Raw genomic sequence first — 14,241 nt, forward strand, 5'->3', positions numbered from 1 at the left:
TGAAATTTTTCTAATTTCCGAGGCTTATATTTTTACAGAGTTTTACCCACTTAAACATTCTTTTATTGGGGGCAGGGAGGAGGGTGACAAATATTTAAACAAACAAACACAATATATTGCTATCCCAGAAAGATAGTATTCAGTGCTGTTATACTGCCTTGACTTTTCAATAAAAACTGTTTGTTGAGAATATATATATACATATATGTGTGTGTGTGTGTGTGTGTATATATATATATTACATTTAATGTTTGGTGGTCTGGAAAGACAAAGCTTGAAAGAAAAAAATTTGGAGCCGTAAACAGATTTCTTAAATCTGGGGTTTTTTCTTCAGGTAAATATGCAATCTGATAGAGTGCAAAGAGGAACAGGGAATGGAGACAACTTTCTGGGGTTTTAGCTGTGTCACTAGCTGTATAGTTGTATAACCTTCAACACAGCTGCCTCTCTAAGTTTCTATATAACTAAAGGAATTGCCATTCCTAACTCTGAAATTCTGTGATTTTTAAAAAAGGTTCTAACATGCAAAAAAGGAACAGTGTACCAAAATATTTTTTTTTGCTTTACAAATGGCATGCTTTAAAAACAACTCCCATGAACAAACTATTCTACCCATTCCAAGCTTGGTTGTCTAACTCCTGCATTTAGAACTCTGTGTTGAGTTTAATAACCACATTTCGTTAACAGAACATTATAAATGTGAGGTAAGCATGCTTGCTCAGGAGATTCAGGATGAAGTCTCATGGTAATGTTAATTTAATCCCTCCTGTTCACAAGCATGATACATTTTCTCATTCTGTTATCCCACAATAGGATAATAACTAGACATGTAATTGAGATTAAGTTAAATGTTACTTTATGTTCTTATAACATCATAACCAATGAAATTAGATGTGATGAATATAATTATTTACATATCTGTCTGCATTCATAACAGTTTCATCTATATTTATAACAGAATCACCCAGATCTCAAAATAAAGAGTATGGAAAAATTTTATTGACTATTTTATTATAAAAGATTATACTTATGCATGTGTACCATATTTACGATTAAAATATAAGTAGTTTGATAAACATTTTAAAACACATCATAATGAACTAAAGCTTGGAAAAGTTAGAGATATTACTGAAGTCTGAAATTCCATATAGAAATAAGATTCATTAAACTATGTGTACTTTTACAGTTTTAGAGTTTTCTGAATTTCTCCTTATAAATGGCCTCCATTACTTCTGGTATGTTAAGTTGTATGGCCAATGATTCTAGTATAAAAAAATCATATATATTAAGTTGCTTCATTTATGTAGGAAGGTATGTAAAATCTCTGCCTTGGTTCTTTTCTAGCCCTAAGTCTTTATACGTGCTTTATCTCCTACTATCAGATTACTTTATCAGATTAAGTAAAATTAATTCTAAAATAAGTAATATAATTACAGGGTGGTGGTTCTTAACCCTGGTTTCACATTAGACTCATCAAAGATGTTTTAACAATACTATTAAATGCCAATGTTGAAACCTCACCCCTCAAGAGGTTCTGATTTAATTAGTCTAGGGCCCATTCCCAGGCATGTGCTGGCTGTTTTTTTTGGTAAAGCTCCCAAATGCTTTTGAAGTACAGCCAAATTTGATAACCAATCATGAAAACATTAAAACACTGGTATGGAGTCAAGCCACCTGACTTCTGTCTAGGCCTAACTGCATGGCCTAGGAAAAATGTGATCCCCTTGTGTTTTGATCTATAAAATGGGAATAACTACTGATATGGTGGCGTGAAAAATGTGTACCTGAAACAGAATAAGCTCTCAATAAATACTGCTACAATAGTAGAAAGAACACATCATTCCTAATTCACAAATTAACAAAGGTGAACCATTCAGAAATTAAATGCCTATTCTACTTCCTTGGTAGAAGAGAGTAACAGAAATGTCATTTTTAATAGGTCTGCACACTAACTTTATTAAGGTATATAAAGGTAAGATTTTGTGTCTGGTGGGGAAGCCGAGTAACATTTGGAATACCAGATTCTCCAGTTTACGACTGCCTAGTAGGAGCTCTGCCAGTTCATGATGGCATCTTTTTTTTTTTTTTTTTTTTTTTTTTTTTTTTTTTTTTGCATTACGTGGGCTTCTCACTGCTGTGGCCTCTCCCGTTGCGGAGCACAGGCTCCGGACATGCAGGCCCAGCAGCCATGGCTCACGGGCCCAGCCGCTCCGCGGCATGTGGGATCTTCCCAGACCGGGGCACGAACCCGTGTCCCCTGCATCGGCAGGCGGACTCCCAACCACTGCGCCACCAGGGAAGCCCCATGATGGCATCTTTTAGCATATGGAGATCTATCATTCCGAAATTTTAAAACTAATGCCTAAAGTATACAGATTCTATAGATTCCTCTACATAGAAAATATTTTTTATTACATGTGTAGCAAGAGCCAGTAGAATGTAATTATTATTCTCTCTTTCAAAGCTAGAATAACAGGCTGAGAAAATGAGCATAGAGTTCAACCAACACTAAACTTGGTGACAAAGTTAGCCAATTTAGAATAAGTTTATAAATATGATGAACTAAATGGGATCTAAACAGAATTGCTATTCTAGTATTAAAATTACTTCTTTTCCAGAAAATATGGTATGTATACACAATGGAATACCACTCAGCCATAAAAAAGAACGAAATTTTGCTATTTGCAGCAACATGGATGGACTAGGAGGGCATTATGCTAAGTGAAATAAGTCAGACAGAGAAAGACAAATACTGTAGGATATCACTTACATGTGGAATTTAAAAAATACAACAGACTACTGAATATAACAAAAAAGCAGATTCACAGATATAGAGAACAAACTACTAGTGGTTACCAGTGGAGAGGGAAGTGGGTAGGGGCAATACAGAGGTAGGGAAATAAGAGGTACAAACTATTAGATATAAGCTACAAGGATATACTGTACAACAGGGGGAATATAGTCAATATTTTATAATAAGTATAAATGGAGTATAACCTTTAATAATTGTGTATCACTGTATTATACTCCTGTAACTTATATAATAGTGTAGAGTAACTATGCTTCAATTAAAAAAATTACTTTTTTGCATCAGGAAATGAAATTATCAACTATAGTGTAACTTGATGGTCTAATGAAATCAGGAGAAACAACTGTATAGCGTTTCTTGACAACAAACTTTTGGAACCAGTTGGCATTACTGATTGTATTGAAAACCTGCATTTTCAGTGAAAAAAAAAAAACTGTGGAAGAGTAAGGAGAGCATTTGACTTTTACAAATAGTCTCTAATGTTTCTCTACAATTTCAAAGTCAACCTTTTATGAGAAGGTTACAAAATTTTAATAAAACAACACATCAGCTATAGCTAAGATCTCCCTTACATCAGCATTCAGCAAAGGGTAAGGAGAGAAAATGTAACATAATCCTTGTTACTTATATTTTTGAACTTTGTCTCAGATAAGACTGTTTTGAATTAATGGGACTTACATTCCAAATGTTAGACCCATTAATTAAATATTTGTCATATGTGGAAGGTGTTTTATATTTTAATCATTTATTCTATATTCACTGAATTGATATTAATTTACAAATTAAGCAAACAAATCATAGTTGTGCCTTTGTTTTTGTGTACTCACAGTAAGTACAATGCTTCTTCTGCAAACATAATCCCGATATGCGAACAACATTGCTTATTATTGTCTCCAAATCTGACTTGGCATCGTTGATATGCTAACTACTCACTCGGAATCTTACATGAACGCGAACAAATCACTCTGAATCTGACTATCCGACGTGGCAGTTAAAAAATGAAAGCAAATCACTCTGTTGAAGACAGTCTGCAAACCGATTTATAGACTAAAATCTTGTCTCTTATAAATCATAATGGTAAAACTAAACTGAAAATAAATTTCAGATTACCCAGAATATTTTATATCTTGAAAAGTAATGTAATTAAGGTTCTCAGCAAAATCAAAATCAGTCTGATGCAATCTTAGTTTTTTTATATTCTTGAGGTTTTTAAATGAAAAAATTTCTAGGGACATCAGTTTTCAAAACACTGAAACACACTGTTCATATTAAAGTGCTCCTAAAGTATCCTACAGGGGGAAAAATGAAAACTTCTAATAAAATTTCAATATAATTTTAAATGTACACTTATATATATTTACCGAGCACTTAATTATGTACAAAACAGAAGATAAAACAAAATGCTATGTATCAGGTAAAACTCAGTATTTCTCTCTCTCTCTTTTTTTTTTTTTTCCTAATTCTTGCTAAAGGGAAATGGTATTATAACATCTTTTCGGCAGATAACCAAATGTAATCTTAAACTTATATAATAGTCATCTTCAAGCCTGTTCCTTCTCTGACATTCACTGCCTTATTAATAGTGGTAATCGTCTTCTTATGTCCCAAGCCAGAACTTTGTTAGAACTTTACCTTTATCCTCATTTTTCTAATCCCTCACCTTGTACATCTAATCAACCACCAAATGCTGCTGATTCTTCTTCAGTCTATTTCCTCCAATTCCTTTGCCCTACACCTGTGGTCTCCCAATTAAGGTGCACTAAACAATCTGCTGATATGCAGGAAGAAAATAGAACATTTATACATATTTACTTTTTATCTCTAAAAATAAGAAACTAAGCTTTACCAGCAAATATTTCGTATATGGATTGAATTATGTACTTACATAACTTAGAAATATATAAATTTATATTACGGGTACAAATTAAAAATTACTGAAAAAAGTATGTGATAATTCAAGTTTGGAGAGACGGGACTAGGCTATTAAAATAGCATCTTCCCCTCTTGCTGTCTCTCTCCACTTCTGTAGCTTTTTTTTTTTTTTTGCGGTACGCGGGCCTCTCACTGTTGTGGCCTCTCCCGTTGCGGAGCACAGGCTCTGGACGCGCAGCCTCAGCGGCCATGGCTCACGGGCCCAGCCGCTCCGCGGCATGTGGGATCTTCCCGGACCGGGGCACGAGCCCGTGTCCCCTGCATCGGCAGGCAGACTCTCAACCACTGCGCCACCAGGGAAGCCCTACTTCTGTAGCTTTATCCTTAAAGCTGGTCATGTCCTTTAGCTCAGCAGTCCCCAGTCTTTTTGGCACCAGGGGCCAGTTTCATGGAAGACAGTTTTTCCACAGACGGGGGGTGGGGTGGTGAGGGGTGTGATGGCTCAGGTGGCAATGCGAGTGACGGGGAGCGGCAGATGAAGCTTTGTTTGTTTGTTTGCTCGCCTGCGGCTCACTGCCGGCTGTGCCACTGGGTTCCTAACAGGCTGCAGACCCCTACGGGTCCACAGCCCGGGGGTTGGGGACCCCTGCTTTAGCTGACAAAAGATCTTTGCTTGCTTCTTCATTTCTTTCAGCAAGGCTACAAGGCCCTTATGAAATAGTGGCCTTTCTCCCTACCTCTCCACTCTGACTGCTTTCTACTCCTTACCATTTTACCCCTATGCTCTAGCCACACAATTTTTTTTTAAACTGTTCTCTACACACCAGCCTCTTTCATAGCTGAAGGACTGTGTAATGGCTATTCCTCCTGCAAAGGCAGCAAGTAGTAGTGTGAAGTTCCTACAGAAGATCTCTGTTGGCATCTGGACTTCACAAGATTTAGGAAAGTTAACTTCATTTCTCTAAGCCTTAGGCTCCCCATTCTTGAAATAATGACAATGTCCCTCCTCATCGGATTGTGATAATATTACAGGGGATAACAAAGGTAAAGTCACCTGGGCAAATTTAATCATCATAACAATCCTGTGAGGCAGGTGCCATCATTTTCCTTAATTTACAGGTGAGAAAACAGATACAGAGAGGTTGAGTAACTTGCCCAAGGACACATAATTAGTAAGTGGCAGAGCAGGGTTCAGCCTGGCTGTACCAGAGTCAGAGTTTGTCACCATCATGGTATCTGCCTCACTGTTTTGATCTATCTCAACTCTAGTGTCCTCATTAGACTAGACGATCGAGTTCCAATCTAACATTCCATGTCTCTCCTCAGTAGAGTCTTAGAGTTTAGGCAACAGCTTCATTGGGTCTGCCTTCTGTTAGTCTCACAAGGAGACAGTGCGAGGAGTGGCTTCAGTGTGTCCATATTTCTTCTCAGAGGAACATAAAAGGTAACAGGGAGAAAAAAATTCAACAGATCCCCTTTCCTCTATCCCATACCCTGTTTTTCCCCCAGTCATGATCAGAGTAGAAGATGAGATGGATTTTAGCAAAGTTACTTCCCTTCCCCTAATTTCAACAGGAAATTTGAACTTTATGGCTTCTTTCTCACCAAAGGCCTATGATCACTAAGTTAGCATAATCTTAGAGTGGTGACTGTTTATTATCTTTTTTTGGTTGGTGGTAGCGGGGAGGATTATCATACTCTTCCTGAACATTCAAAAGCCTAACATATATAAGTTAACCACTTAAGGAAAAAGACGCTAATGTTTTCAACAAAGCTATAAAAATATATTCTTAAAAAAATGGACATACCATGAAGAAGGAATACGCAAAAAATCTTGACTAAGCACTACTCCATGCTAATGCTAGGCGCCACTCTAGTTGCTGAGGATAAAGTAATGAGCAAAATAAAGTTACCTGCTCTTGATGGAGCTTATAGTCTAGTAAATAGATAATAGAAGATTAAGTGAAATTATATATGTGGATATATTAATAAATTTTGGTTTGCTTTTGTTTTAGACTCTGAGTTGTAACTGCTAGAACTGAGTTGTATACTTACTAATAATTTTGAATTAAGGATAGTAACTCATCCGTAGAGAGCTAGCACAGCAACTGCTATTAGGAAAATTGTAGACATTTTCCAAAAGAGGGGGAAAAGGCATTTACTGGATGCTTCTTATACGCATCAGATAATGGGAGTATATGTAATTTTAGATGTACTCTTGAAAAAGCAAAACAGGGAAGATGACCTTAGGGATGTAATTCTAGAAAAGTTCACTTTTTAACCTATGGAATAATTCCTTTGTTGGAATAAGATTTCTACACTCTTTGTAATTTTACCAGCAAGAGGTTCTTCTAGGATAATAAGCATCCTAGAATTATGTGGGGAAAATCTTTTGATTGAGAAACAGATTCAGGTTCAAAAGCAGCAATTTGCAAGGTGTGGTAGCTAAAAGAAGTATATCCAACATATCTATTTTCACAATATAAACCACAAAAAGAAAAGTACCACAAAATCTTGGCTGATTAGGATATCTAGAAGGTGGAGAGTTAAAGTATGGTAAGGGCAAAGGTCAAACAATGTTAAGAAATAGAGCCCTAAAGATGAATGCAAATAGGGTTTAAAATGTATACAGAAAGGAATAAGATATCAAAAAGAGTCTCTTTTAAAAGTCTGCCTGGGGTCAGCCCTAGACCCTGAAAAGATAATACTTTTTTTTCTTTTCTGCAACTATGGGCTGCTCAGTCCTAATACCCAAAGTTTAGAAATATTAATATTTACAAGTTAAATCATAGTGTGAGTTAAATAGGCTTATATGCGTTGTGCCCTGGAAACTCCATCTACATGATATACACTGTTCCTGTGGGAAAACATAGTTTAAGTTCCACGTAATCAATTTATGGACTCTTGGAATACAACTCTTGGTAGTTGACCTGAGTAGAATGGCTCAGTTGACGTCATGATTAGAATAATCAACGTTTCCACAATATCTTGTAAAACTGCAGAATTTTATAACAAGCTGCCTAAGTGAATTGTGCCAAAGATCAACTATAAGTGGCAGACTGAAGTCTAGATTTTGTGGCTTGCTACCTTATTAAAGAAAGCTGGCAGAGCTGCTAAAAGAACTAATATTTGACACTGCCATTTACATTATATAAATGACTGTTTTTCTCCCTTGCATTTTGGGCATGATAACGTAGAAGAATTTAGGCTAACTCTTAGGATATATTCTGAAGATGTCAAGATAATAAGAGCTCTTATTCTGGATCCCTGAATTCTCCACACAGATCATAATGTAGGAACTGTGGCTGTTACTAGGTTAGTAAGCCTAGCAACTTTACACATGTTACCAGGCTGCCTTCAGTCTTTAGGTCACTGGAAAAATCTGTCAAAAACCCACCAAACCCAAAAAACTAAAACCTGAAAATAGTCTCTTAAAGGCTGGACTTTTCTCAATAATGAGAGTGTTTTTGTCCTGGCATTGCAATTGAAACAGCCAAAGAACCACTATGCTAATCAACTAAAATTATTTTATAGGTCTCAAATTATATATGTGTCATGGAGAAAAACAGATGTTAAGAATAAGCAGAAATAATAAAGTCAGGAAAAGGATAAGGATATAACAGATGAGTACTAGAAAAATAATCAGCTAACTAGCACATCTCTCATTAGAGCTATATACTCACACTGCCTATCCCTCTCCCCACCTGTGCATGCCAATCCAGGCACCTAAGGATGTCTAAACTAGCTAGTCTACAACAGCAACTACAGAATAGGTAGGTACTCCAAATCAATTCTAGTTGACTACAAAATTACAGTATCAATTCTGTTTTCAGAGTTAATGATGCACACCTATTAGAAATCTATAGCTTCCTTTTTTTTCTCTTTACTGGAAATAAATGTAAAGAAACAAAAGACCAATTTAAGCTTCACTGTGGAAAAATACAAATTGTAAGCTAGAATTAGTATCTTAAAAAAATTTGGACTGTCCACTCTGAAGTAATGAGTCAGAGATTATTCTATAGTTTGAATGATTTAAATATGTAAGTTTCAGAAATTGCAAAACTGACAACTCCCTCTCCTTTGTACCTTTAGTTTTCTGAACATATTTGTATAATAGTGTAGATATATTAAGAAACTTATGTCATGAGGTCTTAATTCCCAAACTGAGGTAGTTTTGTAGAAAACAGAAAAGTGTCTTAAATGATTCTGTAGTCTTCTTAGTTTCTAAAGAAATTTTTAAAAAATCACTATTAGTCATACCCAACACCATTTATTGAGTGTTTACTACATACCAAGAGTTGTGCTAAGCACTTTGTTCCAATATCTCATTTAACCCCAATAATGGTATGAGGTATGGAAACAAGTATTATCACCTTGTTTTACTAAGAAAAAAATTTGTTTTAACTATTAGGGGAAAAACTGTTGGCCTTAGAGATGATGTGGACCAACATTCTCATTTTACATTAAATAAACAAGAGGAACAGAAGAAAGATAAGACACTTGTGTCATGCAGGCAGATATCTGGTATAAAAGAATAAAAGGGCAAAGAGAAAAATATACAACCAAAAGCAGTCTTAGGAAAAAGTCTAACTTCTCTAAGAAACAGCCAGAATTCAGAATATTGTACGATCTCAAAGAGATACCTGCACTCCCATGTTCATTGCAGTATTAGTCACAATAGCCAAAACATGGGAACAACCTAAGTGTCCATGGACAGATGAGTAGATAAAGAGAATGTGGTTCTAACTGGTTGTGAGATTGCCTCATAGAATATAGTCCCATAGAGGCCAAGAAGACCATCTCACAACCAGCTAACCAAAATGGAATTCATCTATCAACTTCCTAATACATCTCCCTTTTGGTTCAGCATCTCTCAACTATCCACAGTATTAAACTTAGAAGAAAATAAAACTTCTGAATTAACTGCCTAGCCTTATTATCACTGCTATTTTTACTTTTAACTTTAACCCAACTGTAAGTGCTAATAAGTAGCAAAAGTGGTCTGCACTTATCTTTTGTAGTGGTATAATAAAAAAATACGGGTTTTACAAGATCTGTTTCACCATATACCACCTCTGCAGCCTACAATAAATTATGATTATTTAATATTTCCATTTACCTTCAAAACAAATACTTCTACTAGAAGCAAGGTGTTTTCTTGTTTGTTTTACTATGAAACATCCATACTAAAGATGCGAGGCAGTGACTGCTGTCGTAGGATGCCTCAGTGAAATGAAAGTTTCCTAGTCTGCATTCTACAAAATCGACATTCCACTTGAAGCAGAGAGATGCCTAACTAAGGTACTGCTTTCAGTACATCCTTAATGGAGGAAGAGAGTTCACAAGGCTTCCAATAAGGAAAAGGTGAAAAGGGGAGAACTGTTAAGATCCACCCACAGAAATAAAAGCAGAGGACAAAGTCCAAAGTAGCTTCCATCTAACATCTCAGCAGAGAGTTAGGCGTAATGATGACTGAAAGAAGCCAGACCAAAAGAATACACACTGCATCAATCCACTTCTATGAAATCCAGTAACAGGGAAAAATTAGACTATGATGATGGAAGTCAACAGTGGTTACTTCTAGGTGGAGAGGAGAAGGATACTGTCTGTGAAGGGGGCTAGGGATCCTTCTGGGATGCAAAAAATGTTCTGTATCTTGATCCAGGTAGTGATTTCATGAGTGCATATGTGTGTAAATATTCAGGGGGCTTAGCACTTAATATTTGGGTACTTTAAATGTATTAATACCTCAAAATAAAACAAATTGAGGGGGTTGGGGGTCAAGTCAGGACAAGGCCCTAAAAAAATCCTGTAAGATTCTATAAACTTTAATTTTTTCATGTTTTAAAATTTGTGTTGCCTATGATCTTGTGGTGAAAAGCAATAAATGTGTTACAAAGGAAGTTCAGTGTTTCTTTGTAAGTAGCTAGGAAGGTGGAAGCTGGGCAGTCTGCGGTACCTTCGGTGTCTGAGTCTGAGGGGCCAAGAAACTGAAAGAAGAGAGTGAACAGTGGTAGCCAAGTGCCTGGCACGAAGACAGGAGGACATGGGCAGACAGGGCTTGACAGGCAATAAGAAACCCCACAGGTTCTGCACTCTTATTGGTGTTAGTTAATAATTCATCTACATACCATAATATATATTCCCTGATGTGCTGCAGGTACTTTTTAAACTTTATCCCACTTGGTTAAAAATATACTCATTCTTCCAACAGATTTTTTTAGAAATTATTTCCTCCCAAATTAATCTGAATACGAAATCTAACCTCAGGCACGAGGAACATAAACTTTACCATAACCATCCTTAACTCTGGACAATACCAAGGAAAAAACTGTGTTATATGATGTGAAGCTGTACACATTCCTTTTATAGCTTTCATTAGCTGTTATAACCATGCGCTGTGCTCCTCTGACACATTTATGGAAGATGTTTGCGAAAGTCACAAAGAAGGGGGTACATGAAACCAATGAACAAACCAACCTAGATCAACCAATCCTTTACAATCCCACCATTTAATGAAAGAAAAAAGGTGATGTAATGGTCTAAGACAAAGAAAGTAGAATGACCAAGGCCTTATAACAAACCCTCTAAATGGATGATTTCATTCTCACCTTTATCACGATCATAGAGTAAATCTTCTGTTGAGCAAGGGCTACCATCCTGGGATTCCGGGGGACAGAAGGGGGAGACACAGGGGGAGTGACTGCTGCAACTACTGCTGCGCTCCTGCACAGAGGGGGTCTGCGTGTCAATGCTGCGAGTGCTGCTGCTCCGGTAGTGAGCAGGGAGCGGGGCTCTCCGACCATCCGGGATATCCAAAGGCTGGAAAAGCAACAACCATCACCGTCAGTGACAGTTCTTATACTCCATCCACATAGAAAACACTGGTGTTTCTTTTGATTTCATTTTGCAGTATTATCGCCACCACAGTTGATTCTTCAGAGAATAAAGATACCAATATTGTGTCTTAATTTCTGCCAGTCACTTTTAGGTCAGCACTCCCAGTAATACTCTTCAAGGACAGGGGTTTCTTTTAACACTGTATCCCTAGCACTGTGTCTGGCACACAGCAGACATTCAATAAACATTTGCTTTAAGAATTAGTCAAACTGCACAAGAAGTCACTTTGACTTGATAATAAAAAAAGAGAAATCTCATATTCACAGGTATGGATTTCCATTTGTTCATTCTTTCTTATTATTATTATTTTTTTACAAGCCAGGAACAGATTTTGCAGTTTACCCAAAATTTATAATAAAAGGTTTATTCTATTAGTACTCAAGGGAGGATATTAAGATAACTCAGAACATTTCTTCTAATTTGGTATCCAACTGAGTAGGACTACTAATGAATTTTGCTTAGTTCTAATGCATTGTTCTGAGTGGCAAAAATAAAAAATAGAAATGAAATTATAATCATAGAATCATATATGAATCATATATTTTTGACCCGAGAAGACCCTAGACCTCATTAGCACAATGTTTTTACCAATAAAGAACCTACAGTTTATTTTATTTTTTTAATAAATTTATTTATTTTATTTATTTTTGGCAGCGTTGAGTCGTCTTTGCTGAGCGCGGGCTTTCTCTAGTTGCGGCGAGCGAGGACTACTCTTCGTTGCAGTGGCTTCTCTTGTTGCGGAGCACAGGCTCTAGAGTGCAGACTCAGTAGTTGTGGCGCACGGGCTTAGTTGATCTGCAGCATGTGGGATCTTCCCAGACCAGGGCTCGAACCCATGTTCCCTGCATTGGCAGGCGGATTCTTAACCACTGCACCGCCAGGGAAACCCCAAGAACTTAAAGTTTAGAGCTCCTGGTGACATGGTCAATTAAATGGCATCAGAGCTTCAGTTGCAGTGGACTCTTTCTACTCTGCTTCTGCTGTAAAGATATATCTTGCTCATCAGCATGCTAACAAAGTGAGGTCAACAAATACAATTTTATATGTTTACAGTATTTTTGTCATTACATAGACAAGATTGAAATGCTAGGAAAAAAGAACCAATAAATTCTTAGTTTATTTACAACTTATTTTCACTGTTTACTGCTATTACTCTGAGCTTTGTCATTTCAGAGATTTTAGAAACACTGCCAGAGGGAAAATGAAGTAAGATAAAAATTAGGCAAGACTCAAAATATATCAATGTTTTTCTACAACAAATTAAGTGAAGGTCAAAACCTAAAATAAAAACTTCATCTATCTATGCAGAGTTGCTAAACCAAAACTATACCATTTTCACAACCTGACAATGACCATGCTATTGTAAAGAGAATATTCAATTATGGAATATTAGTTAATTTTGTCAACAAATGAAAAGAGTAAAAATTTCCAATTTAGGAAAGAAAGATTCCCAAAGGAATATTAAGTTACTTGGTCAAATGCTAAGAAAATTATTTATTATTTAAAATTTTTCTTTTACTTAACTAAATTTAGATTTTTACAACACTGCACTAAATTTTAGAATGAACAATTCTAAGAATAAATCATTGGTGCAGGTTTTTTGGACAAAATTATGTGATAGGTGTGTGAGGTTTTCAGAACCACCCATAAAGGAAGATCATTTTGGAATATATATGAGGGTTTCATGACAGAGGTCTTTCTTAAAACTTAGATATTTAAGTCAAGGAAAATGCTGCTTTAATAAAATGTCAATATTGGTAATTAGTAAAAGAATAATGTATCAATTTATAACTAAAAAAAGTTTAAGAATTTGAGTTATCTTTTATTCATGTCCTATCTGATAAAATCACTTTGTATTCCTATTTCTGAATCTTTAACTGGATAATATATTTCCTTAACCAACTTCTGTTTTCTTGGGGAGGGGGTTCAGAAGAATTAGAATAACAAAAAAGATTTCAGAAGTTTACACATTTACACAAAATAATGATGGGAAATATAAAGGCTTAGGAAGCTACTGACAGGTTCACTGATGGTGACATTTTGATTTATTAAAACTTTGAGGCACACTTAATCATAAATCTAAAAATTCTTAAAATTAGTATTTTAGTTAGAACTGTGTAGGTTACCCCAGAGTAATTCTGAAGTGGCTACTGTGAAATTAGAATATGACTTACTTAGAAGCAGAACTATGTTATTATTTTTTTTAATTGGAGTAAAATTGCTTTACAGTGTTGTGTTTCTGCTGTACAATGAAGTGAATCAGCTATATGTATACCTATATCTCCTACCTCTTGAACCTCCCTCCCGCCCCCCCACCCCATCCCATCCGTCTAGGTCATCACAGAGCACCGAGCTGAGCTCCCTGTGCTATACAGCAGGTTCCCACTAGCTATCTATTTTATACATGGTAGTGTATTTATGTCAAACCTAATCTCCCAATTTGTCCCACCTTCCCCTTCCCCCTGTGTTCACATGTCCATTCTCTATATCTGCATCTCTATTCCTACCCTACAAATAGGTTCATCTGTAACATTTTTCTAGATTGCACAGATATGTCTTAATATACTATATTTGTTTTTCTCTTTCTGGCTTACTTCACTCTGTATGACAGACTCTAGGTCCATCCACATCTCTGCAAATGACCCAGTTTCGTTCCTTTT

General features: G+C 36.2%; 1 protein-coding gene across 2 annotated transcripts in view; it reads right to left on the reverse strand.

The window, feature by feature from the left end:
• The window catches only part of GLCCI1 (glucocorticoid induced 1), a gene marked incomplete at both ends in the record, with an annotated part of 119,386 nt that overhangs the window by 3,646 nt on the left and 101,499 nt on the right, over nt 1–14,241 (reverse strand). For both annotated transcript variants that reach the window (XM_079711581.1, XM_079711580.1), the window contains one exon: nt 11,293–11,503. In XM_079711581.1, coding sequence (XP_079567707.1) covers nt 11,293–11,503 — 211 coding nt within the window. The remainder of the gene's footprint in view (nt 1–11,292; nt 11,504–14,241) is intronic.

This window comes from Hyperoodon ampullatus, assembly GCF_949752795.1.
Source record: "Hyperoodon ampullatus genome assembly, chromosome: 9".
In the NCBI taxonomy this organism is placed as follows: domain Eukaryota; kingdom Metazoa; phylum Chordata; class Mammalia; order Artiodactyla; family Ziphiidae; genus Hyperoodon; species Hyperoodon ampullatus.